This window comes from Tursiops truncatus, chromosome 11 (genome assembly GCF_011762595.2).
Source record: "Tursiops truncatus isolate mTurTru1 chromosome 11, mTurTru1.mat.Y, whole genome shotgun sequence".
Taxonomy (NCBI): Eukaryota; Metazoa; Chordata; class Mammalia; order Artiodactyla; family Delphinidae; genus Tursiops; species Tursiops truncatus.
In genome coordinates this window covers 26,872,751-26,897,657 of record NC_047044.1, presented here as the reverse complement: position 1 = coordinate 26,897,657, position 24,907 = coordinate 26,872,751, and the positions used below count along the sequence as shown (strand labels likewise).

The 24,907-nt window shown below is 41.9% G+C and overlaps 2 protein-coding genes across 3 annotated transcripts in view; one reads left to right on the top strand and one right to left on the bottom strand.

Annotated features, from left to right (window-relative positions):
- UBE2N (ubiquitin conjugating enzyme E2 N) overlaps positions 1–23,967 on the bottom strand; it is a 34,650-nt gene extending 10,683 nt beyond the window's left edge. The window contains exon 1 of one of the 2 annotated variants that reach the window (XM_019952685.3): positions 23,800–23,967. In XM_019952685.3, the coding sequence (XP_019808244.1) occupies positions 23,800–23,829 (30 nt within the window). In that variant the 5' untranslated portion in view covers positions 23,830–23,967. Of the gene's footprint in view, positions 1–10,624; positions 10,874–23,799 lie in introns of those variants that run through there. The other variant, XM_073788352.1, reaches the window with a different exon arrangement.
- Positions 23,968–24,113: 146 nt separating this feature from the next.
- The window catches only part of MRPL42 (mitochondrial ribosomal protein L42), a 45,554-nt gene continuing 44,760 nt past the window's right edge, over positions 24,114–24,907 (top strand). The window contains exon 1 of the mRNA XM_073788353.1: positions 24,114–24,254. The gene's annotated coding sequence lies outside the window, so the exon portion shown is untranslated. The remainder of the gene's footprint in view (positions 24,255–24,907) is intronic.

Here is a 24,907-nt window from a genome sequence, read left to right as displayed (position 1 = left end):
AAGTGAGTCAGCTATACGTATACATTATGTCCCCATGTCTCCTCCCTCTTGCGTCTCCCTCCCAACCCTCCCTATCCCACCACTCTAGGTGGTCACAAAGCACCTAGCTAATCTCCCCGTGCTATGCAGCTGCTTCCCACTAGCTATCTATTTTACATTTGGTAGTGTATATATGTCAATGCTACTCTCTCATTTCGTCCCAGCTTACCCTTCCCCCTCCCAAAAGTCAGTTTTTGGAAGATGCATTTTAGAATGGGTATCTCAAGGTCTTAGAGTAGGTACAGGTGTGAGTTAGGGACACTATATGAACAACAGGACTAGATTGGGGGCATATTTTTTCTTGGTTATTTCTAAAGACACTTTAAAAGTTTTCTGGAAAGACAGAAACTTTACATCTCCATCTTTTTTTCCCTGTTTTTTTGAAAGATTTCTAAATATTGGCATCACAGTTAAAGACAGTATCAACTACTCCTTCATATAGCACTCATGAAATTCTTGGTGGTAAAAATGTCCTTTGAATACCCAGCACTGTAATTAGTAGACTGATAGAAGTTACGTTTCCCCATTTCTCTTGGTTTCTTATTTGATGATGCCATAACACTTCATGGCTTGAAATGACTTTAGCACCAGCTCCAAAACTAAGTCTTTAGTGATTTGAATACTTCAACTGTCCATCTTAATGAATTCTGTGTCTTAGGAATGATATTTTACACCTCTGAATGAAGAGAGGACCTAATAACTTAGTAACACTTCATCAGTGGGATTGCTATTGTGCCAAGGTACTTAAGGCACTGTTAATAAACCCATTTAAAAAAAAAAACTTGCATATTTAAGATTCTGGTAGGGAGGGTGTAACTTAACAGGTGGGGGAGGGAAAGTCTTCTGAATTCATCCTGAATGGAAACAGGGAAAAATTTTAAATGCCTGTTCCTGTATGGTGAACACTAATTATGAGTGATACATTAGCAAAAACCAGTGAACACGTACTTTTTAAAAAATTCATCTTAAGTTAGAAATGATCTAGATTGTGGGTTTCTTTCTTTCTCAAAGTTTTAACTCATTGTTTGAAGTTGATAATTCATTTTAAGGCCCTTATGTGTGAGTTTAGACAGTTGTCTGTAAATCTATCCACTATTAAGCAACGGTAAAAATTCCCCATTTGTTCATACCTTTCGCTCCTCTTCCTTAGTGCAATGTTCAGGTTGGGAGCTTAAGAAGAATGTGAGGGACTTCTCTGGTGGCGCAGTGGTTAAGAATCGCCTGCCAATGCAGGGGACACGGGTTTGAGCCCTGGTCTGGGAAGATCCACACGCCGCGGAGCAACTAAGCCCATGCGCCACAACTACTGAGCCTGCGCTCTAGAGCCCGTGAGACACAACTACTGAGCCCGCACACCAAGAGCCCATGCTCCACAACAAGAGAAGCCACCAAAATGAGAAGCCTGCACACTGCAACGAAGAGAAGCGCCCACTCACCGCTACTAGAGAAAGCCGGCACGCAGCAATGGAGACCCAACGCAACCAAAAATAAATAAATAAATATTTTAAAAACATAACCACTATATAATTTAAAAAAAAAAAGAATGCGAAAATTTGAAGTAACTGTTGTAGAAAATAGAAAAACTTATCTGTGGTCACACAGAAGGACTGCCTGGCAGCAGAAGGCAAAATGAGGTTCGTAGTAGACATTCATCATTGCTTTTGGCTACCCAACAGCTAGAACACCCTTTTTTGGGAAGCACACTCCCCAACCTTCATGGATCCTCACCTCCCTCAACAGAAGCTTTAGTCTTATTTCCTAACTCTCTTGCAACCTAGCATGTGAGACCTAGGCTCAGTCAAAAACCTGTGCATCAGAAGCTAAGAAATAAGGATCCATTCTGGAGGGCACAGCAGTAGTTACCTCTAGACAACCAAGTGCAGCCTCCTGTACTTGGCATCAGCAATCACACTGTAGTGTGTGTTGCATGCGATGCCCACAGTGAAGTCCGTGATGTGAGTCCGAGCCTTGTTCCTGACTGCCTCTCTCTTTGGCGCTCCTAAAGACTGTGTTAGATATCTCATAACTCAATAAATACTACTGCGGATTAAAATAGCCAAAGTTGGCTTCCATTTTTTGCTGAAAACAAAGTCTAAGTTAGAAAAGAAAGTGAAGGAAAGGTTAAGAGCTAATAGACTGGGGACTTTCCTGGTGACGCAGTGGTTAAGAATCCGCCTGCCAATGCAGGGGACAAAAGTCCGATCCCTGGTCCAGGAAGATCCCACATGCCGCGAAGCAACTAAGCCCAAGCGCCACAACTACTGAGCCTGCGCTCTAGAGCCCGCCAGCTACAACTATTGAGCCTGCGTACTGCAACTACTGAAGCCTGCGTGCCTAGAGCCCATGCTTCACAAGACAAGCCACCGCAATGAGAAACCCGTGCACCACAATGAAGAGTAGCCCCCGCTCGCTGAAACTAGAGAAAGCCTGCGCACGCAACAAAGACCCAACACAGCCAAAACTAAAAATAAAATAAATTAATTTTTTTAAAAAAAGAGCTAATAGACTGCGGGTAAAATGAAGAGGTTAAGAAGCAGCTATCTCTTTGGAATTAAATGGGGTCAAAGGAGGAGAGCAGTGAAGCTGGCTAATTTCTTTATCAAAGAACTTCTACGGGCTTCCCTGGTGGCACAGTGGTTGAGAGTCCGCCTGCCGATGCAGGGGACACGGGTTCGTGCCGCGGTCCGGGAATATCCCACATGCCGCGGAACGTCTAGTCCCGTGAGCCATGGCCGCTGACCCTGCGTGTCCGGAGCCTGTGCTCCGCAATGGGAGAGGCCACAACAGTGAGAGGGCCGTGTACCGCAAAAAAAAAAAAAAAAAAAAAAAAAAAAAAAGAAGAACTTCTACCTAGTTTAAGAGCCTTTAAAGAGGGAGCTAATTTACGTTAGAGAGCTAACTTCAACTAGGCATCCTCGTGTACCTACTAGGGAAAAAACTTTAGAGCTAGGAATCTGAACTTAATCCCAGTTCTAATTGTGCTAAATTGTTATATAACCTCACAAACTCTTTTACCTCCCCAATCTACTAAAATTTAGTCCCTTGAACATTTCAAAGGTTCTCTCTAGCACCAAACTTGGCTAAACATTTCATCATTGGAATGCGTTAAATCTTACTGCTATATGCTTCCTTCTACTGGACGGTCCCTTTTTGTAATACGCTTTAGCCTTGTAATTACTGTTCAATACCCAGTATTTACTTCATCTTCCCTGTTGAGGGAAGGGATATAAATGAATATACTGTATCCCCAGTATCTATGACAATGCTTAATACCTAAATAAGGAAGAAATCTGTTGCGAATGATACCTGCTTTTCCCCCCAAGTTTATTTCACCTGCTTATTAAAGAAAAATACATATGAAATCAACTTAAAATCGCTCTACTCCTAATAACCAAAATCCGGTTAATATTCCAGTATATTTGTATTTGTTCTGACAAAGACAAAATGCTTAAAAACAGTTTAATGTGTTTACACTTTTTCACTTATTATGTCCCTGCACGGTGCTTTCCTGGTTGCTTTATAGATAATCAATATTCTTTGAAAACCATATGACATAAACAGGCATTTTTCCTGGCCTACCAGCTAGTGGCTACACTTCTACAACTCCTATATATTATTTATTCAATCCTTTTCCTTGATTACTAGTTATTTCAGGTTTCAAATGTGGCAATCACAGCAAAATTTAAGTGCTAAATGCCTAAGGACTCCACTAATAGGAAAGGCCTCTGTTGATATTAACAGACAAGAAGACAGATGGAAGCTCAGCAGTCAAAATTTTCAGTGAAGCAAACAAAAACAAGTTACAGTTGGTCCAGATTTGAATTCTCAATCCATCTGTGTCACTGACATAATTTTGTCCAAAATCCAAACCACCAGAAAGGAAAAATTAAGTTTTTTTCACACTCTGCATGCAACTGTGTGATAAATTAGGAAGCAATCCGATATTAGGGTCTGTCTCCCCCAAATAAGCATCCTTTAACAAGTCTGCCACACTGTACAGCTCCAGGAGAGGACCATTCACATCACAGTCTGCATGAATGACACCCCTTGAAGTTGTGCAGCACAAAATCCTAAATACTCTGGATTAAAAATAAAACTTCAGTTTAGCACCTGTAAAAATAAAGTTTAGTATTGTCTAACACATGGAAAATTGACTACATATATGATAATTCTAATAAAATCAAAATATATTATTTACCCCAAACATCCCATTTCCCTACCCACTGTTGACAAATGGTGTTCACTATGCTTTAAAAATCTATGTCCCATGGAACTTCCCTGATGGCACAGTGGTTAAGAATCCGCCTGCCATTGCAAGGGACACGGGTTTGATCCCTGGTCCAGGAGGATCCCACACGCCACAGAGCAACTAAGTCCATGCACCACAACTACTGAGTCTGTGCTCTAGAGCCCGCGAGCTACAACTACTGAGCCCATACACCACAACTACTGAGCCCGTGTGCCACAACTACTGAAGCCCGTGCACTCTAGGGCCTGCGTGCCGCAACTACTGAACCCACGTGCCGCGACTACTGAAGCCCGCACGCCTACAGCCCATGCTCCACAAGAGAAGCTACTGCAATGAGAAGCATGCACACCGCAACGAAGAGTAGCCCCCGTTCGCCCCAACTAGAGAAAGCCCGTGCGCAGCAACAAAGACTCAATGCAGCCAAAAAAAAAAAATCTATGCCCCATTTCAGAGTTATGTTTAATATTATCTATTTTGTTGAACAAATATGAAATGACAATCATAGGTTTCCCAAACAAAATACGTTCATTCTTCTTAGAGTGAGGCAGTATCTTTGCAAAATCAGAAAACAGTAGTAAGCAATATTAAAAAAGGGTCAGAATTACATTAGGCTCTGTTCTATGCAATCCAACTCTCCCAACCACTCTAGAGCTAGATTAGTATATTAAGCAGATAAAGAAGCAGAGAGATCAAGTGAGGATGTCCAAGCTAGTATTTGGCAGAGCTAGAAATCAATCCCAGAGAGCCTGGCCCCAGATTCTGTACTCCTTCCACACATAACCACACATCTCCATATACACAAAATCCTTTTGCTCTTGAGAATTAGGAAGTAGACTTAAGCCATTTAAGCCATAAAACATTATTTTGCCCACAAAGCAGCATTTCTACAATTTTGAAAGTCAACTGACAGTTAAGAGGTAAGCAACTGACTAAATGCTACTGTGGCCTCTCCCATTGCGGAGCACAGGCTCCGGACGTGCAGGCTCAGCGGCCATGGCTCACGGGCCCAGCTGCTCCGCGGCATGTGGGATCTTCCCAGACCGGGGCACGAATCCATGTTCCCTGCATCGGCAGGCGGACTCTCAACCACTGCGCCACCAGGGAAGCTCAAATGCTACTGAAAATTGTTGGGAAGCAGGGGTGTACCTTCTGTAGAAGGCCATCCCTTACACACTTCGCCACCCTACTGTTGGTCTCCCAACTACACCTACTCCTATAGGTCAAGGCCCAGGTCTAATGTTTGCAGTCCCAATGCTGAGCACCACACTGTCTCACATTCTGTACCAGCTGAATGAACAGATCTAACTACTACTGACTGGGTAAAGAGGATCCAAGAACTTCCAAAAATGGTAGGCCCAAGGCTTTAAGGAGCCAGATGGTGGCTGTATATGGCTGGAGCATGCCAAAAAAAAAAAAAAAAAGGACTTTTTTAAAAATTCCAAATCCAATCTTCACAAACTATTTCAAACTTTTTGCTCAAAAGCTTTGGCCTTGGTACCTTCCCTACAGGTTGTGCACTTAAAGGACCAAATACTAAGCAGCAGAGATAGCAGGCTTAAGTTTCTGTTGCCCCTTTAGCAACTGTGAAGATCCAATAGTCATCTTCCTCAACTTTAATAATGATCATTTGCTCAGTACTAACTGGTTGACATATTAAAGATTCAGTCCTCTACCTCAAGGTTTTTAGAAGAATTTGGAATGAAATTTCTCAAGAAGCCAAATTAACATGAGGTTAAGGATTTTAATATTTCAAAGATTATCAATTTGGTTGAAAGTTAAGTAATCTTAAGAGATCCAGCTGGAGTATAACTTAGTACATATAAGTTTTTTTTATTCTTCTGTGATTTCAGGTGATTATTTTGTCTTGTGCTACTGAGCCACAGGAGAAAATGACCATGACAACTCAGATTTTAACATAACTGAAATAAGCACAAATTTACATACTAAGGCAGAAGTATTATATGATACAGCACCTGTGTACAGTAATACTGGTCAAATTCATCCACTTCATGTGGATAGCCTGAGTCTCTGAAACAATGCAACCATACATCTAAAGAATATGAATGCTAGACTTAGGGCTTGCTGGCAATGTGAGCTAATATATTATGTAAAAATACATCTGAACAACAACAATAAAAAAAACAGGCTACAGAACCATAAAATAACTGATTTAAATTGTCCAAGTAAACAATGGCTTCTTTGAGGAAAGGAATTACCTGAAAGTGGAGACACTTTTCAATGAGTACCCCCCTTTGTTGAATTCTGTAACATGTGCAAGACCAAAAAAAAAAAAGTTTTAAAATAAAATCATCTAAAGAAATTGTGCATTTTGAGTAACCCTATTTTGAAAGTAACAATGTCTCATTATCAAGACAATCCTTAAAACTCAGAATAGTCAAAGATTTAAAAAAACAATGCTATTTAGTGCTGTGGAGAAAACTGGATCTCATATACTTGGCTGGTGGGACTACACGCTGGCCAACCTCTAAGAATTCCACCTCTTGGAACCTATCCTAAAGAAAAACTGTGGATGTGCTCAAAAGTACACCTCCAGAAATAACGATCACAACAAAGAAAAAAGATACTGTAATGTTAACAGTGTAGAAAAATATTCCTTCTATATAAAGTGAAAACACACTTCAAAACAGTATGATCTTTTAATTTAAGTGCTGTGCTGGGGTGATGGAATGTTCTAAATCTTAACTGAGATGGGCTTCACAGCTGTATACATTTGTCAAAACTCAAATTGTACACTTAAAATGAGTGTGTGTAACTGTATGCAAATTGCACCTTAATAAAGTTGATTTAAAAGAAAAAAAAGTACAGTATGTACCGTGCCTTAAGCTTACTGAGGGAAGGAACTGGGTCCTAATTTAGGGAAACAGGGTTCTTCATTCACCTGCGTACTTGCCAGGATTTGGGGGCAGGAGCTGCACAGTTTGACCAGGCATTAGAGAATCTAAGCAGCGGAGCAATGCAAGTGGAGAGAAATGAGAAAAGAGAAAACCGAGAGCCAACAAGGTGAGTTACACCATTTGCTGCTAAACTCCTAACTCAATAAAAATCACTAAACTTGCAAAACGCTTGCAACTAATGGATTCTTGTCTCAGTTAATAGCATGTACAATCCCAGAACCACACAGAAAAAAAGGAAACTTCAAGACCTTAAACTACTAATAAATGGCCAAACTTTGGGCAGAACATTAGACTTTCAGAGCTTAAAGAACTGGAGAGCTAGATAAATTTAGTTAAAACTCCAATGTGCAGGGACTGACAACTGGATTAATCCCTAAAATTGAGTTGGATGTTCACATACATTGTTTCATTTAATTCTCATAAATGCACACAGAAGCCTATCCAGTAGAAGTCCACTCTAGAGCCAAGGGTTCTTTTCACACATCACAATTAGAGCCTGGAATCCTCAGCATCCAGCAGTGCTTCACACCTCTGCCTTCACGTTAGGTGAATGACAAAGAGTTTATAACTAAAAGGTGTAAAGAGAAAATTATAACTGAAAGGTGTAAAGAGAAAATACGTCTCTTAACTTGCTCTGGTAGTATATGAAGCCCTGTCCTTAGGGCTAATGCAGAGTCAAAGGCAGGCGGAACTTGTCCCCCTTGGCATTTTCTCTCTTTAATCCCCACTTGAAGGTATGCAGTTCTGTCTTTCCTGAGATTTGAGGGCTGGCCAAATAAAGTGGGGGATTCCAGTGATTTGGTACAAAGGCATTTCTCTGTAGTATATAATACTTACAAAAAAAATCAAAACAAATACACACATTTTAAAAAACTATAAATTCCTAATACTGTAGGACTGAAGTCAAGCCAAATACTGCCATATCTCAAGAGCTTCTTGCCCTTCCCTGTCATGGGCTGGACCAGAAGGTCAGGCAGCTTTCTATGTTTAAAACGTCTATACTGGGGACTTCCCTGGTGGTGCAGTGGTTAGGAATCTGCCTGCCAATGCAGGGGACACGGGTTCAAGCCCTGGTCCGGGAAGACTCCACATGCCGTGGAGAAACTAAGCCCGTGCACCACAGCTACTGAGCCTATGTGCTGCAACTACTGAAGCCCGTGCACCTAGAGCCTGTGCTCCACAACAAGAGAAGTCACTGCAATGAGAAGCCCGCGCACCTCAATGAAGATTAGTCCCCGCTCGCCCCAACTAGAGAAAGTCCACACGGAGCAACTAAGACCCAACACAGCCAATAAATAAATAAATAAATTTTTAAAAATTAAAAAAGAAACCAAAACCCTCTACACTGGGAAATTTATATCTGTGCCAGATGTAAAGTAAGTATCTCTCACTTATCCTTCTATACTTTGTGATTCTGGAGGTGGGACTCTGCAAACCACATTTCTGCTCTGCCAGGGGCTCCCTGTTAAACTCAGCAAATGAGGTGGGCAGTGCTAAAGCTGCTAGAGGGGACTTGCCTCTTCCAGGCTTCTTGTCCACCTGAAGTGCCTGTGAGCATCACCCAACATCCCTGCAGCAATTCATCCAATTCGCAGTTTATCCCACACTGAGAGAGCCAGTTTGTCACAGCACCTCTCCCTGCACGGCCCCACAGGCTCCCCCACAAGAAGGCGAGACTCTCTTCAGAGGTCTGGATCCCAGCTAGGGCTCCTTCTCTCAAGTTTCTAAATTTTAATAACTTCAACTTTTTCTCTTCATTTCTCCCCCCAGACTTAGGAGATGTAGCTGCTTCCTATAGCTGCTAGCTCCACAATACCTTAAAGTTCTCTTTTCATCTTTCAGTCACCTAAGTAACAACTTGACATATGTGACAGCTCCCAGGTGTTCACAGACTGACAGAGTAAGGATCAGCCCAGCCGCCTGCACTCCACCTAGTACCACCCCACCCCTCTGGCCCTCTACTCAGCAAAAGACACAAAGGACAGCTGGGAAGCAAGAGGGCAGCTGTGCCAGTTAAGGAAATGACAAGTCTAGAGGGAGCCCACACAAGCACCTTGGCCCACAGATGTCTGGGAGCCTTTCCACTTGACACAGGCAGAAGCCACAGTGCCCATATCCAACAACTAGAAAATAATCAAATTCGGGATTCAAAGGTGATTTATTGGTATCAAAGTGAGTTTCACAGAAGTCAGGACCAACCCTATACTAACTAAAAGCCACCTTTCCTCGCCTTTCAAAGCAGAGGACCTCAGCTAGATGCTCTTTAGAGAACAATCTGATAATGTGTTCTAAGTAAGCCTCACCCAAGTGTGAATGACCCAAACAGAATTTCACAAACGTGGGAGAATTCTGAGACTCCCAATCACTATCCAACCAACTTCTCCCCAACCATACTTCTCCAGTACCCTGATAAAAGATTTAAAGTCCCGGGCTTCCCTGGTGGTGCAGTGGTTGAGAATCTGCCTGCCAGTGCAGGGGACACCAGTTCGAGCCCTGGTCTGGGAAGATCCCACATGCCGCGGAGCAACTGGGCCCGTGAGCCACAACTGCTGAGCCTGCGCGTCTGGAGCCTGTGCTCTGCAACAAGAGAGGGCCGTGCACCACGATGAAGAGTGGTCCCAGCTCGCTGCAACTAGAGAAAGCCCTCGCACAGAAACGAAGACCCAACACAGCCAAAAATAAATAAATAAATTTATTTAAAAATAAATATTTAAAGTCCAGCAATTCTGCACACAGCTTGGTAATACTTTGAGGCAACAATTTCACATATTTGGGCATCAAATGAATCTAAAGAAAAAGGTAAGCTGCACAAATCAAGATTAAGGAAAGTGATCTTCCTGCCAGAGGATATAAATAACCTTTCTCAGTCTTTCTCACTTCCATTATAAAGCTTTTCAGTAGATGTAAGAACAATAAGACTCTTGATACTGAGCAAAATGGGCAATATTTCTGTAGTTCGCAATCACATTTTTCTGTTTTCCAACAGAAGTTATATGATTAACTCTGTGATATAAATAAGAGAGACTAACTAGTATGATAATGTAAACACCTACAATTTTATAATTATAAGGTGAATCTTTGGACTTGGACTGCAACATTTGGGGCTTTAAAAAATACAATCTTCTTTTTTTTTTTTTTAATGAATGTTAGTGTGTTTCTATACTACCCCTCTCCTCCTGCTCCAGCCATACACTGGCTTTCATTTTACTAAAGTCAAATATTTGAATTCAATCATTCTACTACACATGCCAGCTAATGGCAAAATGAAGTAGCTGATATGTACCAAGCAGAAAAAATTATCTTGAGTATTTGTTTTAGTCTGCCATAAACAATAGAGGGACCTGTCAACAATCAGTACAAGGAACACAGTAGATATTCAGTGTACTCACTAATACTCGTAATGTTTAAAATGTTAACATACAGGGCTTCCCTGGTGGCTCAGTGGTTGAGAGTCCGCCTGCCAATGCAGGGTACACGGGTTCGTGCCCCGGTCCAGGAAGATCCCACATACGGCGGAGCGGCTAGGCCCATGAGCCACGGCTGTTGAGCCTGCGCGTCGGAGCCTGTGCTCCACAACGGGAGAGGCCACAACAGTGAGAGGCCTGCGTACCACAAAAAAATAAAAATAAATAAAAATAAATTTAAAAATTAACATACATTGGTCATAATTTATTTACATAAATACATAACCCCAATTGGCTTAATGATTCAACCAAAGAAATAAAGTAGCAGGACTTCCCTGGTGGCGCAGTGGTCAAGAATCCGCCTGCCAATGCAGGGGATACGGGTTCGAGCCCTGGTCCAGGAAGATCCCACATGCCGTGGAGCAACTAAGCCCGTGCGCCACAACTACTGAGGCTGCGCTCTAGAGTCCTCGAGCCACAACTACTGAGCCCGTGTGCCACAACCACTGAAGCCCACGCACCTAGAGCCCGTGCTCCGCAACAAGAGAAGCCACTGCAATGAGAAGCCCGCGCACTGCAACGAAGAATAGCCCCCGCTCGCCGCAACTAGAGAAAGCCTACGCGCAGCAACGAAGACCCAATGCAGCCAAAATAAATAAATTAAATTAATTTATAAAAAAAGAAAAAAATAAAGTAGCACTTTGCAGTAAAGAAGTGTATGTGTGCACTCTTAAAATATTAAAATTGCTGTAACTTGTGCACTCTTAAAATATTAAAATTGCTATAACTTGATTACTCATAAGAGGGAACATATGCAAGACCTACTTTCTTTTTTCATTATAGTGGACCTAAATATCTGCATTTTTACATCCACACCTGAGGGGCTTAGGGAGTGAAAGCCTGCTGAGTAGGACTGAGTTCTTGGCTATCAGAGTCCCATTGCATACTAATACAGTAAAATCTGCTAGTGCAATCCCTACAACAAATGGAGATGACATTGGTCTTCTCCAACTCCTATGTTTATGGCCCTGTTACAACTAACCCACTATTATCAATTAAGCAGTAGAAAACAAAAGGCTAGTGTGTATGTATGAGAACCATGAGGGCAAGGGTATACAGGCTTTTTAAAAAAGTATACATGGCGCTCAAAACCCTGACCCAAGGAGTGTCAAATATTTTATTTTTCTGATGGCTACAAAGAGCAAATTAAAATATCTTTTCACCAGTTTTTAAAAAAGAATGAAATCTTGCCATTTGTGACAATGTGGATGAACCCAAAAGACATAATGCTAAGTGAGATATGCCAGACACAAAGACAAATAGGCATGTCACTTATGTGCAGAACCTTAAAAAAAAAAAGTCAAACTCAAAATAACAGATTAGAAAGGTGGTTACCAGAGTCTGGAAGGTGGAGGGAAAGGGAAGATATTGATCAAAGGATACAAACTTTCAGTTAGAAGATGAAAGACCTAATGTATAGCATGCTGACCATAGTTAATAGTAATGTATTATATACTTGAAATTTGCTAAGAGATCTCTCTGACCACCAGAACAAAAACAACAAAGGTAAGTAAGTAAGGAAAGTGACAGATAATGTTAGTTTGTGGTAATCATTTCACAATGTATACATATATCAAAACATCACCTTGTACACCTTAAATACACACAATTTTTATTTGTCAAAAATTAAAAAAAGTTTTTTTCACTATGATGACTCAATTAACAATACGTCCAACATTTGTTTCCTAGAGTGCCTTTACAGGATTTCAGAAAATAAAGCAAATGACTTAAATTTTATCCCTGATTTTCTTTTCACGCAGAAAATAGTATTTCTAGTTTCTGTACCACAATATACTTCATACTAGGAATATAAGCAAGATGACTACAGTCAAGATTGTCTCAGAAGGAGAAAAAAAACCCAATCCCAACCAACACAGAGTGCTGGGCAGTCACATTTCATACAAAGGATGTTCCCTTGCCAACATGGCATAATTCAAAAGTTGGAAAATACATCATTTTAACTGGTAAACACCATCAGTATCAGACGTTGTATAGGAGAGGGGAGACAGGGAAGGAGATGGCAATGAATTAAGATGAAAAGACCAGGTTGTGAAAAAGCCTTGCATGCCAAGTTTAGGAATCTGAACTCTAGCCTGAACACAGTAGAGAGTAACATGATCACATTGGGTGTTTTTAGAATAATGTGGCAATGTGGAAAATGAAGAGAGAGAAACAGCACATGTGTGTGTGTGTGTGTGTGTGTGTGTGTGTGTGAGTGAAGACAAAAAGATTTGTTCTCCGATTACTGCAAAAACATGCAGGAGAGGGTAAGAACCTGAGAGGATGGGAGACAGGAATGGGTTAGGAGAAGGACAGGCATTTCTAAGGTTCAGTCGGCTTATGACCGAATGTCTAAGAGAGAAGAGCGGGGAGGAGAGAAGAGGAAACAGAAGTAAATTGTAGGCAACTGGGTAATGTTAATGTAATTAATAAAGAAAAGAAACACCAAAGGTACTAATGCAAGGGAGGGGGAGACAGCAAAATGAATACATTCCACTGTAAAATAAAGTTGATTTTAAAATGTGTGCAAGACATCTAAGTGGAGATAAAAAGTAGGCACTTGGAGAGACCTGAGACTCACCATTAGATTTTGGAATCACTGATCAATGCTGACTGCAGCCAAGAAAATGAATAAATGTGTTCAGGAGAATATATAATGAGAAAAGGTCCAAGGTCTGAACCCCAAGAGAACATGAACATTTAAAGGCTTTAAAACTATCATAGCAGATAGGATACAGGCCTTCATATTAGCTATACTGGAAAGCTATTCAAAATTTCAGAATATTGCTACTACTCAGCATTTGTCCTGGGTTGTTTTTTTGTTTTTTTGTTTTTTTGAGAATTGCTTAAAGTCCAATTTAAAAGCCAAAAAGGAAAGTCAGTTCCAGGATTAAATGATCATGGCTTTGTCTCAACGAGAACTTTTTAAAAAGGAACTAGAAATAATGGAGGCCCAGGAAAAGTGAGTTGGCCAAGGTCACAAAGTTTCTTAATACTTAAGACAAAAATAAAAGTCAGTGCTGTTCCTACCCATTATTCACCAGAATTGGCTCAAGTTTTTCATTCTCCAGCAATCAAAACCAATCTTTTTTTTTTTTTTTGGCCGTGCTGTGCAGCTTGCAAGATATTAATTCCCTGACCAATGATTGAACCCAGGCCCGGTGGTGAAAGTGCCCGCTGGACTGCCGAAGAATTCCCCAAATCCAATCTTTAACGATAAAAATTTACTGGCTGCTGACAATTTAAAAAATAATAACAACGGCTCACAAGGCTAAAGGATACTTCTTAAACGTTAGAAAGAAATGCAGGTTGCAAATGTGATTAGTTTTATAGGAACCAATACAGATTTTTACCTGCTAAAACTTCTGCTTTGCTTCATTCAGCATTGTAATTTCTTAAAAGTATTTACTTAGAAAAATTTCAACTAAAAAAATTTAAAAAGGAATGAAGTACTGATACATACTACAATATGGGTGAACTTTGAAAACATGCTAAGTGAAAGAAGTCTGACACCAAAAGCTGTATTGTATGATTCCATTTATATGAAATGTCCAGAATAGGTGAATCCATAGAGAAAGTAGCTGCACGGGTGCCAGGGGTTGAGGGAGTAGGGACAGAGAGGGACTGCTAAAGGGTAGAGGGTTTCTTCTTCGGATGATGGAAAAGTTCTGGAATTAGAAAGCGGTGATAGTTGCACAACTTCGTGAATGTTAAAACCACTGAATTGTACATTTGAAAAGGTGAATTTTATATGTGATTTGTATCTCAAAAATATGAAGCATTTTGGTTTTCCTTTCATATTCAGTAAGATTTTAGCATTTTTTCTATGAAGTGGAGACTGGAATAGCAAAAGAAAGTGAAGGGGAAATCATCTGTATTACTGGATTATTTTTAGTTTGTAACAGTTTGTATACTGACTTTTTAGTAATGACTATATATCCATGAATTACACTTCTAAAGGAAAAAAAACTCTTTCAAATTAAAGACTGCATTTGAAGTGTCTGTGGTCCAAGCGAAGAAGTGCTGACTCACGTTACAGTTTTAGCACTGCTCAAATATCTTCCTAGAGTTTGATATGTCTAACCTGGAATGACATTCTTCTCCCCCGACCCCGTTTTTCTACTTATCTTTCAAAATTCAGCTCAAATGTCACCCCCCTAAAAACTTCTTTCCCTAAACCAAACTTGGAGGGTTTCCCCATCCAGAATGTCACATCTTCGGTGTTCCCACTGATGCTTTTGTTTTCTATATGAGAAACTACTGGCTTTATGTATGATTTTAGTTCTACCACATTCTACCCAACTTTGCATTGAAGCCAAGCATATACTAGGCCATTGTTTCTGCAAGGTGCACACTAAAATCATCTGGAGATCTTAAGACAAAACATAACAAAAAAAATTTTGGGGTTGGCAACTGTTAAATTTATAAACACCCAGGTAATTCTGATGCACTACCATAAACTGCTCAGATTACAGACCAATATTCACAGAAAATATCTTCTACTTCCTACCACTCAAGACATCAGCAGCCCACCCAATTAAACTAAGGGAAGATTCTGATAAGAAATAGGCAAGGTTTGGCCAAGTGTTTACTGACCTCTAATCACAGTCAGTGGCAGGAACCTGAACGGAGATTGCAGCACTTTTAGTTTAACCCTTATCTGAACCACAACAATAAAGACAGGGTAGACAGAGTACTTCGTTCAGGGGGAAAAAAAAAATTTACTTAATGGGAATAGCTCTTTTACAGCTAAAGGTAAGAAACTTCAAGCTTTATAGCTGTAAATCACTGTGCCTCCAACTGTGAAAAGAAATGACTTTTTTAAAAAAGCCAAAGCAAGAACTGCAGTGCAAACGTAGGGGGAATTTTACTGGAAAGCACTTTTCCTTATTCTCTCTAAATACAAGTGAGGAAATTAAGTAGGTACAAATACCCTCCACTTAGTGGAAAACACGAAATTCAAATTAATATATAAACAAGTGTAAGATAATTCTATCTTTAGGCTTACTGAATGAAAAACGTCTTGTTTAAAACTCACATTAGAGTGGTTATGGTCTGATGCAGTGATACCTCAAATGTATTTTCCACCTGCTCTTTAGTTCCTTCTCACTGGAACCCCGAACTTCCCCAAATCCAGGGACCCAGGAGAGCAGGAGAGGAATATGCCACCCCAGAGAGGCAGTCCATCTTAAGGTAAACTATATTACTAAACAGCACTCACGCAAAAGCCTGTAATTAAACTACAATAAGACACTATCCACCACACATAATGGATCTCTGGTATATATAATGCATTCATGCTTGCTTTCTCTCCCTCTCTCCCTCTCTCCCTCTTTCTCTCTCCCTCTCTCTCCTTCCAGCTTTCATATCTACTATTCCCTGTGTCCACTCTCCCCACTGCTCTTCAAGTTTAAAAACACTCCTCAACAGATATTGATACCTTTTCTCAGACTATGGTAAATCCCAGATATTCCTTCTTTTATAACACACCTCACTGTAATTTCTTGTTTCACAGCTCCATTTTTCACCAGACAGCGATGCCTATCTTTTTTTACTGGCTTAGTGAATACATACTGTGCATTCAATAAATGTCCATTTAATTGAACTGAAACATGTTTTATGAATGGATAATAAAAAGGCAGACAAATCGCAATGTCATGGAAGATTGAAATTTGGCCTTGGGCTCTTACTAGCTTACTAAAGCCACTTTTGCCCCTGCTCCATAGTAAGGGGGTAAAGGGGATGGTAATCCCAATGGTCCTTAAAGGTCACTAAAAACACAGTGACTTTACAGCAATAGCATTTTCCTTAGTATAAACTATAAAGAAATCTTAGAAAACTCTAAAGAAATAAAAAGCACCCATAGTCTCAAGACACAAAGATAACATTTGTTAGATTTCTTTCTAGTATTTTCTCCACTACAGTGCCTTCAGTCACTGGATTGTAGACTTTAAAAATAAAAACTGATTTGCCCAAAACAGACCAAACCTCTGACAGTGACATATTGTGATGGTACTGAAAACTAAAGGAGTTTGAAAATATGAAGAGGAAATAGACAATTAAAAAAAAAAAAGCAGGGCTTCCCTGGTGGCGCAGTGGTTTAGAGTCCGCCTGCCGATGCAGGGGACACGGGTTCGTGCCCCGGTCCGGGAAGATCCCACATACCACGGAGCGGCTGGGCCCATGAGCCATGGCCGCTGAGCCTGCGCGTCCGGAGCCTGTGCTCCGCAACGGGAGAGGCCACAACAGTGAGAGGCCTGTGTACCGCAAAAAAAAAAAAAAAAAAGAAAAGAAAAAGAAAAAGAAAAATATGTCAACATTAGATTCTGAAACCAATGCCTAGAAGTACTTCAAATTATAGCCTAATCTTAATTATTCAGAAACATCTGAGTTACAGGTCAACTCAGAACTATAAAAATTTCTATGCCTAAGTATCCCTAGGGGATTTTAGAATAGCTACATCCAGGATTTTAACAAACATACAATGCCCTGAATGGTGTGGTGTAGCTCTTGGAAAAATGGATAATAAAGAATGCTTTCTGTTGATTCTCTGAGGGCTCTTAACCAGTTACCTACCCATTTCTTCCGATCACACATGGTTTCTGTCACCAGAGATGCCAGGGCCACAGATCTCACTCTCAGACTATGGTGATCCCACATCCTATTTAATCTACAAATTGAAGATGACTACTTAGTATTTAAAATAAAAAAAACTTGGGAAGCATTTTTAAAAGTTGCTAAGATTTTACCTGAAGTTAACTGATTCCCTATTATTCATCTCCTAATTTGTATATCCATGCTGATGTCCTTCATACATTACATTTCTTTCATATAGGAAAAAAAGAATTTTTATTTCTTGATGTAACATTGCTACATATATTATGCCTTTCAGATCTATTTCATTTTTAGAAAGTAAAATTATATAATATAGTAATTAGGCACCCACATTAGAACTGTGATGACTACAACCATAATGTCCAAAGCTCCTGCTGCATGCCATCCTCATTTCCTTGGTTCTGCTATTTATTTCTACAGTGCTTATGCATCAATGTTCATGATAGCACATTCAAATGTATGTTCAGAATCCATACTACTTGAATCTGAGGTGCGTAAGTTATTTTCTTCTTAAATCCATTTACACATAGGTAAACCGAAACACTAGATACAGCATAGGGAAAAAAGCAAAGATACTGACTTGCAGGCCAGGAATCTCAGTCATCCAATTTCTTTGGCCTACAGTCTCCTCATCAGAGAAGGAAAAGGATAGTGTTCTCTACTGTATATGGCTGTAAGTCATCACAAGTGTGGGAAAAAACTCAATTACTACAAAGCAAATGCATAATATTTCTGATATCATTATTTAGCATGCTGGATACTCAGGAAGTACTTAATAATTTGACAACTCTCAATTTCTATTGTGTGAGAGCTGATCAATCTGGACTGAAGAAAGTGCTTGACAAAGAAAAGCTTAAAAAACAACACTTGATTTTTAACCTACTTTCAGTTATGCCTACATTCCATAATCAAAACATTAGGTAGGGGGCTTCCCTGGTGGCGCAGTGGTTGAGAGTCTGCCTGCCAATGCAGGGGACACGGGTTCGTGCCCCGGTCTGGGAAGATCCCACGTGCCGCGGAGCGGCTGGGCCCGTGAGCCGTGGCCACTGAGCCTGCGCGTCCGGAGCCTGTGCTCCGCAGCGGGAGAGGCCACAACAGTGGGAGGCCCCGGTACCGCAAAAAAAAAAAAAAAAAAAAAAAAAAAAAAAAACATTAGGTAGTATATTAAATAATATCCATATAGCCTGAAAGTTTAATCACTACCAAAAGTAGTTCAGGGATTCTTAACCTGGAATCCGTGGAGATCGAGGGGATTCACGAATAAGCTTGTCAAGAATCTGAATCCCCAGGAGTCATATGCAAAAAGTATGGTTTATTGTACTAGGAAGAAGGTCAGAAAACTCTTAAATTGGGACAACAACCAAAAGAGCTAAAAACTACACTGTTTCTACTCAAGTTTTTTTTTTTTTTTTTTGCGGTACGCGGGCCTCTCACTGTTGTGGCCTCTCCCGTTGCGGAGCACAGTCTCCGGACGCACAGGCTCAGCGGCCATGGCTCACGGGCCCAGCCACTCCGCGGCATGTGGGATCTTCCCGGACCGGGGCACGAATCCACGTCCCCTGCATCGGCAGGCAGACTCTCAACCACTGCGCCACCAGGGAAGTCCTCTACTCAAGTTTTTACTATATGAGTTTATCTGCTTCCTAAGAATGTTTTAATTACGATTTATAACAAGTCCATCTTCATCATGGTAAGTTTTCATGCCTTTTTTTTTTTTAAATGGGAAAAAACATTATGAGCCAAAGATTCTCAGGGCTTAAAAAAAGGGTCAGTTTTCTGAATCGTTTTTCTTACTAAAAACTACCTTATATACTAAAATACATATCAAATGAGTGGCTTTTAAATGGTGATAAGAGGGACTTCCCTGGTGGCGCAGTGGTTAGGAATCCTCCTGCCAACGCAGGGAACACGGGCTCGAGCCCTGGTCCAGGAAGATCCCACATGCCGCGGAGCAATTAAGCCCATGCACCACAACTACTGAAGCCCGCACACCTATAGCCCGTGCTCTGCGACAAGAGAAGCCACCACAATGAGAAGCCTGCGCACCGCAACAGAGTAGCCCCCGCTCACCACAACTAGAGAGAGCCTGCGTGTAGCAACAAAGACCCAACGCAGCCAAAGATAAATAAATAAAATAAATTTATTATAAACTATAATTTTAAAAATCTGTATTTTTTAAAATAAAAATTATTAAAGTAAAAAACAGAACTCAAGACTCAGTCAGCTCATAACAGGTTTTTAAGAGTTTGAAACTAAACCTCACCAAAGAGAAAATAAATTGTAGGGAAGACTGGTGAAATTCTAATTTCAGAAGGTTGGTTTGCTAGGTTTTAATCAAATAAGTCAACTGCTTGAGTAAGTTAACTGTTTCCTAAGCCTATATTTTATTGACTTCATGATTAATTTTGAGAAGAAAATTAAAGGAATGTCATTCTGTCAGTGTAACACGTAAAGCTGAAATAATTTGTTTTTGACCAAGCCACAACTACAGATTTCATTTATTTGTTCGCAAAATACTCCGGTTCTTTATGACAGATAGATTAAGGAGGATCTCTTATTTTAGGTGGCTTTCAACTTATGTGACTTTAAGCTTTAATTGCTCTGTCACTTTTAGAGACTAAAAGAGGTTTTGCCCAGGAAAAGAGAGAGAAAAAAAAATCCTATAATTGTAGCTAAACACGTAACTGCCAAGATTCAGTGTAACTCATACATGTGCAAAATATCACTATATATAAGACCATTCATTACAGCACTGTTTGTATAGCAAAATATGGGGAACAATCTAATAGTTATCAATATGCAATTAGTTAAATTAAGGCCTAACCACAAGGTTCCACAAAACACCTCTTTAGAAAACTAGTCACCTCGAAGACATAGGTGGGGGCAAGGGGAGGAATCAGGTACAGCATTTACTTGGGGAGGAGGGGAATAGGCCTAACATATATGCACTAAGTCTCTCTGGTCTTTTGGGAAGAATATACAATAAAAGTTGTGGCTGTCTGGGGAGGGAAACTGGAATGCTGAAGGACAGATGAGTCTTAATTTTCCTCTATGTACCCTTTAGGACCTTTCAAAGGTGCTCTATGTATTTCCCAGTCAACAAAATAAAAGATTGATTTGTTTTGTTTTTAATGAATTTATGGGTAGAATTAGAAACTTTTAGCTCAGGCACAGATTCAGATAGAATCTACTGAGCAGTAACAATGTCAAATTATATAGAATAACTCTCCTGAAACTTTCTTTCAAAGAGACTGAAGCTCATTCATTCATTCAATCAGTATTTCAGAGCCGAGACATTAGATTTGCAGGTTATGTGTTCTAGGCATTTCAACAATGCCCAAGTCATCCAAGAATTCCTGCTTTCATGGAGCTTTAGTGGGAGTAGAGATAAACAGTAAATAATATAACTTTGAGTGATGATATGTGCTATACAGAAGAGACAAAATAGGGGCTAAAGAGCAACCATGGGGGAGGAGGGAGGACTGTGTTTTAGGACAGTTAAGGTAATCCTCTCTGAGAATATGACATGTGAGCCAAGAACTGAACATTATGACAAAGCAAGCAACGCAATAAACAGGAGGAAAGCCCTGTGAATGGAACACGCGTAGCCTCTTATTGTTCAGGGTACAGCAGAGCAACAGTGTGGCTGCAATGGAGTGACCCAAGGGGAGAAGTGTGGGAGATGATCTCAGAGGTAGGCAGATCCCAGATGGATGGAGGGCCTTGTAGCTAGGAGGGAAAAAAAGTCAAGATTTTAAGTGTGCTGCAGAACCTCTGTGGAGTTCTGAGCAGGGAAGTAACAAGATCTATGTTTTTAAAAGTAACACTAGCTACTGTTTAAAAGGAGATCAATACAGTAGGCCAGGTAACAAATGATGGAACTGAACAGTGGTTTCAGAGAGATAGGGAAATGTGTCTGATTCAGGATATAATTTGAAAAATAGAGCCCACAGAATTTGCTACTGGATTAGAAATGGGAATCTGAGTGGGACAGCAACTGGGTGAATAGTAATTCAAAAAATCACCTTTATGTGTACGGTTACAGTTGTTAAGGTACTTTGACATATATTACGTCATTTCATAATAACAAAGGGCAGGGGAAGGTCACACTGGGTCAAGATCCAAGTTCTGCCTCCTGCCAGTTTTAAGACCCTAGGAAAGTCCTTTGAATGGGTTTCTAGCCTATATAATGTATTGTCTACTTCACAAGACTTCTGCAAGTACCAAGTGGTTGAAGAATTTTGCAAATGTAAATAATGCCCATTTTGAGGTAGAAAGCATCACACTGTCCAATGAGAGATGGTACATTCCCATCATTCAGGACAGTAGTGCTACCCCATTATATTCCACTGCCACCATTATATTCCACACAGAACCTTGTATTGTAGTTGACATAGAAGAGACAAGCTTCTTTTTTTAAATTCTGATATAAAAAATAAACATTTTCACAGATTATGAAAAAGCCTACATAATATAAGCATGGGCACTAGAAAGAAAATAGTATAATCTTTTAATCCTTCCTAGGGATTGGAGAAACCAGTTCTTTTTGCTATAAATGGCATTAAAGTAAAACCACCGAACTCTTACAAGATAATACCCAAACCAAGGGACCTTTCATTAGAGAGATGTTATCAACAAGACTTTAAGACTTTATATATGACTTATCACTGTCTTGTTTTAAATAGCAAAATGCAAAAGCCTGGTGTAAACTAAATTATTGTATGCCAAATGAACTGAGTTATGAGGACTTCAACTTATTGCTTCAAGTCATATCTATAAGTTTATATACAAGGTCCCACAGAATTTATTTTTCCATCTAAGACTTTCATATTATTGCAGAATATCTCCAGCATTAAGCAAAAATGAAAAAAATATGTAAAGTCTTTCATTCATTATGTATTTTGGAGAATTATCTTGAATGTCAATGTGTACTAGGTACTTAGTCGATAACCTGAATAACAGTAAATAAAAATCCAAGGATATCTGATGTACACAGCTCTATCTTCCACCCCTCATTTTCAAGTGGGGCCTCAATAAACATGACCACTGGGGCCATGTGATTGTATTACAACCACATTGTTAAGTACCCTCCAACACACAGCCATTAAACTGCCTTGGACGGAGTCGAAGACAAATCTTTAACACAACAAATGAAGATTTTGTTTTACACAACACTATGAAGGTTCACATCATTAGACTCCAGCGCACAATGACAATCTGTTCTACTTCTCCACTTGCTAAAACTTGCTACTTTACAAAACACGTCTTATTTCTCTAAATTAAGCACCTTTAGGTCAGAGACACCCCCATCTCAGATATATTTCATTGCAATCGCACTACACAATACACCATCCTTCAATCACTTAGCATGCATCTCCCCCCAAACTTAAAGGACAAACTAGATTAAATACACGTTCAGAGTTACAGCAAACAAAATGATGCTGCAATTTAGACACTTTAACTCGCATACTGAGCAACACAGAGGTTCAACTAATTTCCTTCACTAAAATTGACCAAAAAAACCTAAAGGTTTTGTCTTCGTGGACTGCAAGAAATATTTCACGTCTGAGGACTTGATATTTATGTAAAGAGTTTACAAAACCAAGATGAATTTTTCATGGTTCCATTGATACTTGTCAAAGAACATATTCATGAAGAGCTAAAAAACGGTATTGATAATTTAAAGCGCACAAAATCGAGAGGCAAAAGGTTTCACAAGGTCCCCCGTACCTGTACTGCACCCCCTCCCCCAATCCCCGCTCGGTCTCGTGTTAGAACTATTTCCTCTAAACAGAAACAGTCCTAAAAGAGTTTGCCAACTAGAGTAAACTCACTTCGCGAAGATAACGAGCGGAAACGCATTTAAAGAGGAGATCACGGAAGCGCGAGTGGCGGGGCGCGGAGCCCCCACGTCCCCCGAACCCCGGCAGCCAGGGGCGAGCATGTGCCGGCGGCTGCAGGATGCGCGGCCCTCCCGGAGCCGCCTCCCGTGGCACAGGGCCCCGCCCGGCCTCACCCTCCCGGTTCATTCATTCTGAACCTGCAGCTGCCGCACCCCCGCGCTCCCGCCCGGGCCGAGACACGGATCCGAGGCCGAGGGACCATGTCGGGCCACAGCCCCCGCCTGGAGTGCGGGCCCCGCCGCGATTCCCGCGCGCCCGCGGCCTCCGCTCGGGGGTGGTCTTAGAGACCGCGGAGGCCCGCTCCCAAGACCAGAGCCCCGCAAGCCCGCGGCCCCACCCTCTGCCAGGGCGCGGGCCAGGCCTTCCCCGCTCGCGGGCCGACCGCCTGGGAGCCCCCGATCCCCGCTGCCGGGCTGCCCCACTGCGGCCGGAAGTCTCCCCGGCGCCCCCTCCCCAGCGCCCGACTTCCCTCGCCGCCGCGGCCAGACCCTCTCCGCGCTGCCTCGGGCCTCCCAGCGCGGGCCGCGGGCCGGAGGAAGCGAGGGACCGCTCCGCCCGGTCCGCCGAGAGGGCAAGAGCAGAGCGGGTAGCCGGAAGCGGGCCCGGGCGGTTACCTTGATAATCCTGCGGGGCAGCCCGGCCATCTTGTCAGATCCCGAGTTCGGCCTCTGGTCTCGTCTCCGGCTCCGCTAGCCTCACGCACGAGTGGAAGTCCCGGGCTCCACTTCCGGGGAACGTTGCCGCGCCCGCCGCTGCCGCGCCGAGGCCCCCCGGGAAATGTAGTCCCTGCTCGGGCGCGGGCGGACTTCCCTCGGACCTGGCCCCCTCCCCCGCGCTCCCCGCCCCAGCCGCGGCCTGGGGGTGGCGGAAGTGACGCGCCGCGGCGGAGCAGGGATTTGGGAGAGGTAGTGCGGCGCGGCGCGGAGCGGCGCGGAGCCCCACAGAGCCCCGTCGCTAGTGGCTGGTCCTGGTGCGCGCTGGTGGGACTGAGAGGTCTGCGACCAGCAGGCCTCTTATCCGCGGCCACGCCCGCGCCAATGGGCGACGTAACAGAGGCCTGGCCGTAGAGGTAGCCCATTCGTTCGTTCGTTCATTCAACGCTACTGCAGGGTGCGCGGTCGGGGCTGGCGCTGGCCGAACGCCTGAGGTCAAGTTGATCCGCGAGCTCCTTCCTCACAAGTAGGGGAAGACCGAAAGTCAGTAGCAAAGCTCCCAACTGTGGGTCTCGAAAGTTATCCAGGAAAAGCCTAGCCAGAATTTTGATGTTTAAATTTCGCATAAATCGGGTGTCTTTGACACACCCCTTAGACCAGGAAAAGCTAAAAGGGTTTGGAGAGAGTTGGGGGGCGGGGAAGAAGAATGGCCTCTGAACGCCTGGCCCTAGTGGTTGACTCGCGGATTGGAGAGCTGGAGGAATGACCCAGGAGAGGATTAGAGATCCCAGCGTAACCCCTAAAAGAGGGATTACCTTTAGAGTGCGGGGCCCTAAAGGAGGATTAGAGTGAGGGTGCCCGGAAATGGGATTGTTGGGGAAGGCATTTCCTAACATCCTGATGATTGATTGCTTGCTCTGTAATGGGCTTTTTGCGAGAATTATTTTACTTTATCGTCATAGCAATCTTAAAGTGCTTCCTCCACTTTACAAATGAGGCTCGGAGACATTCACTCTTTCCAAGGTTATGAGGGAAATGGAGCTGTTTTGTTCCCACGCAGGTCTGCCAA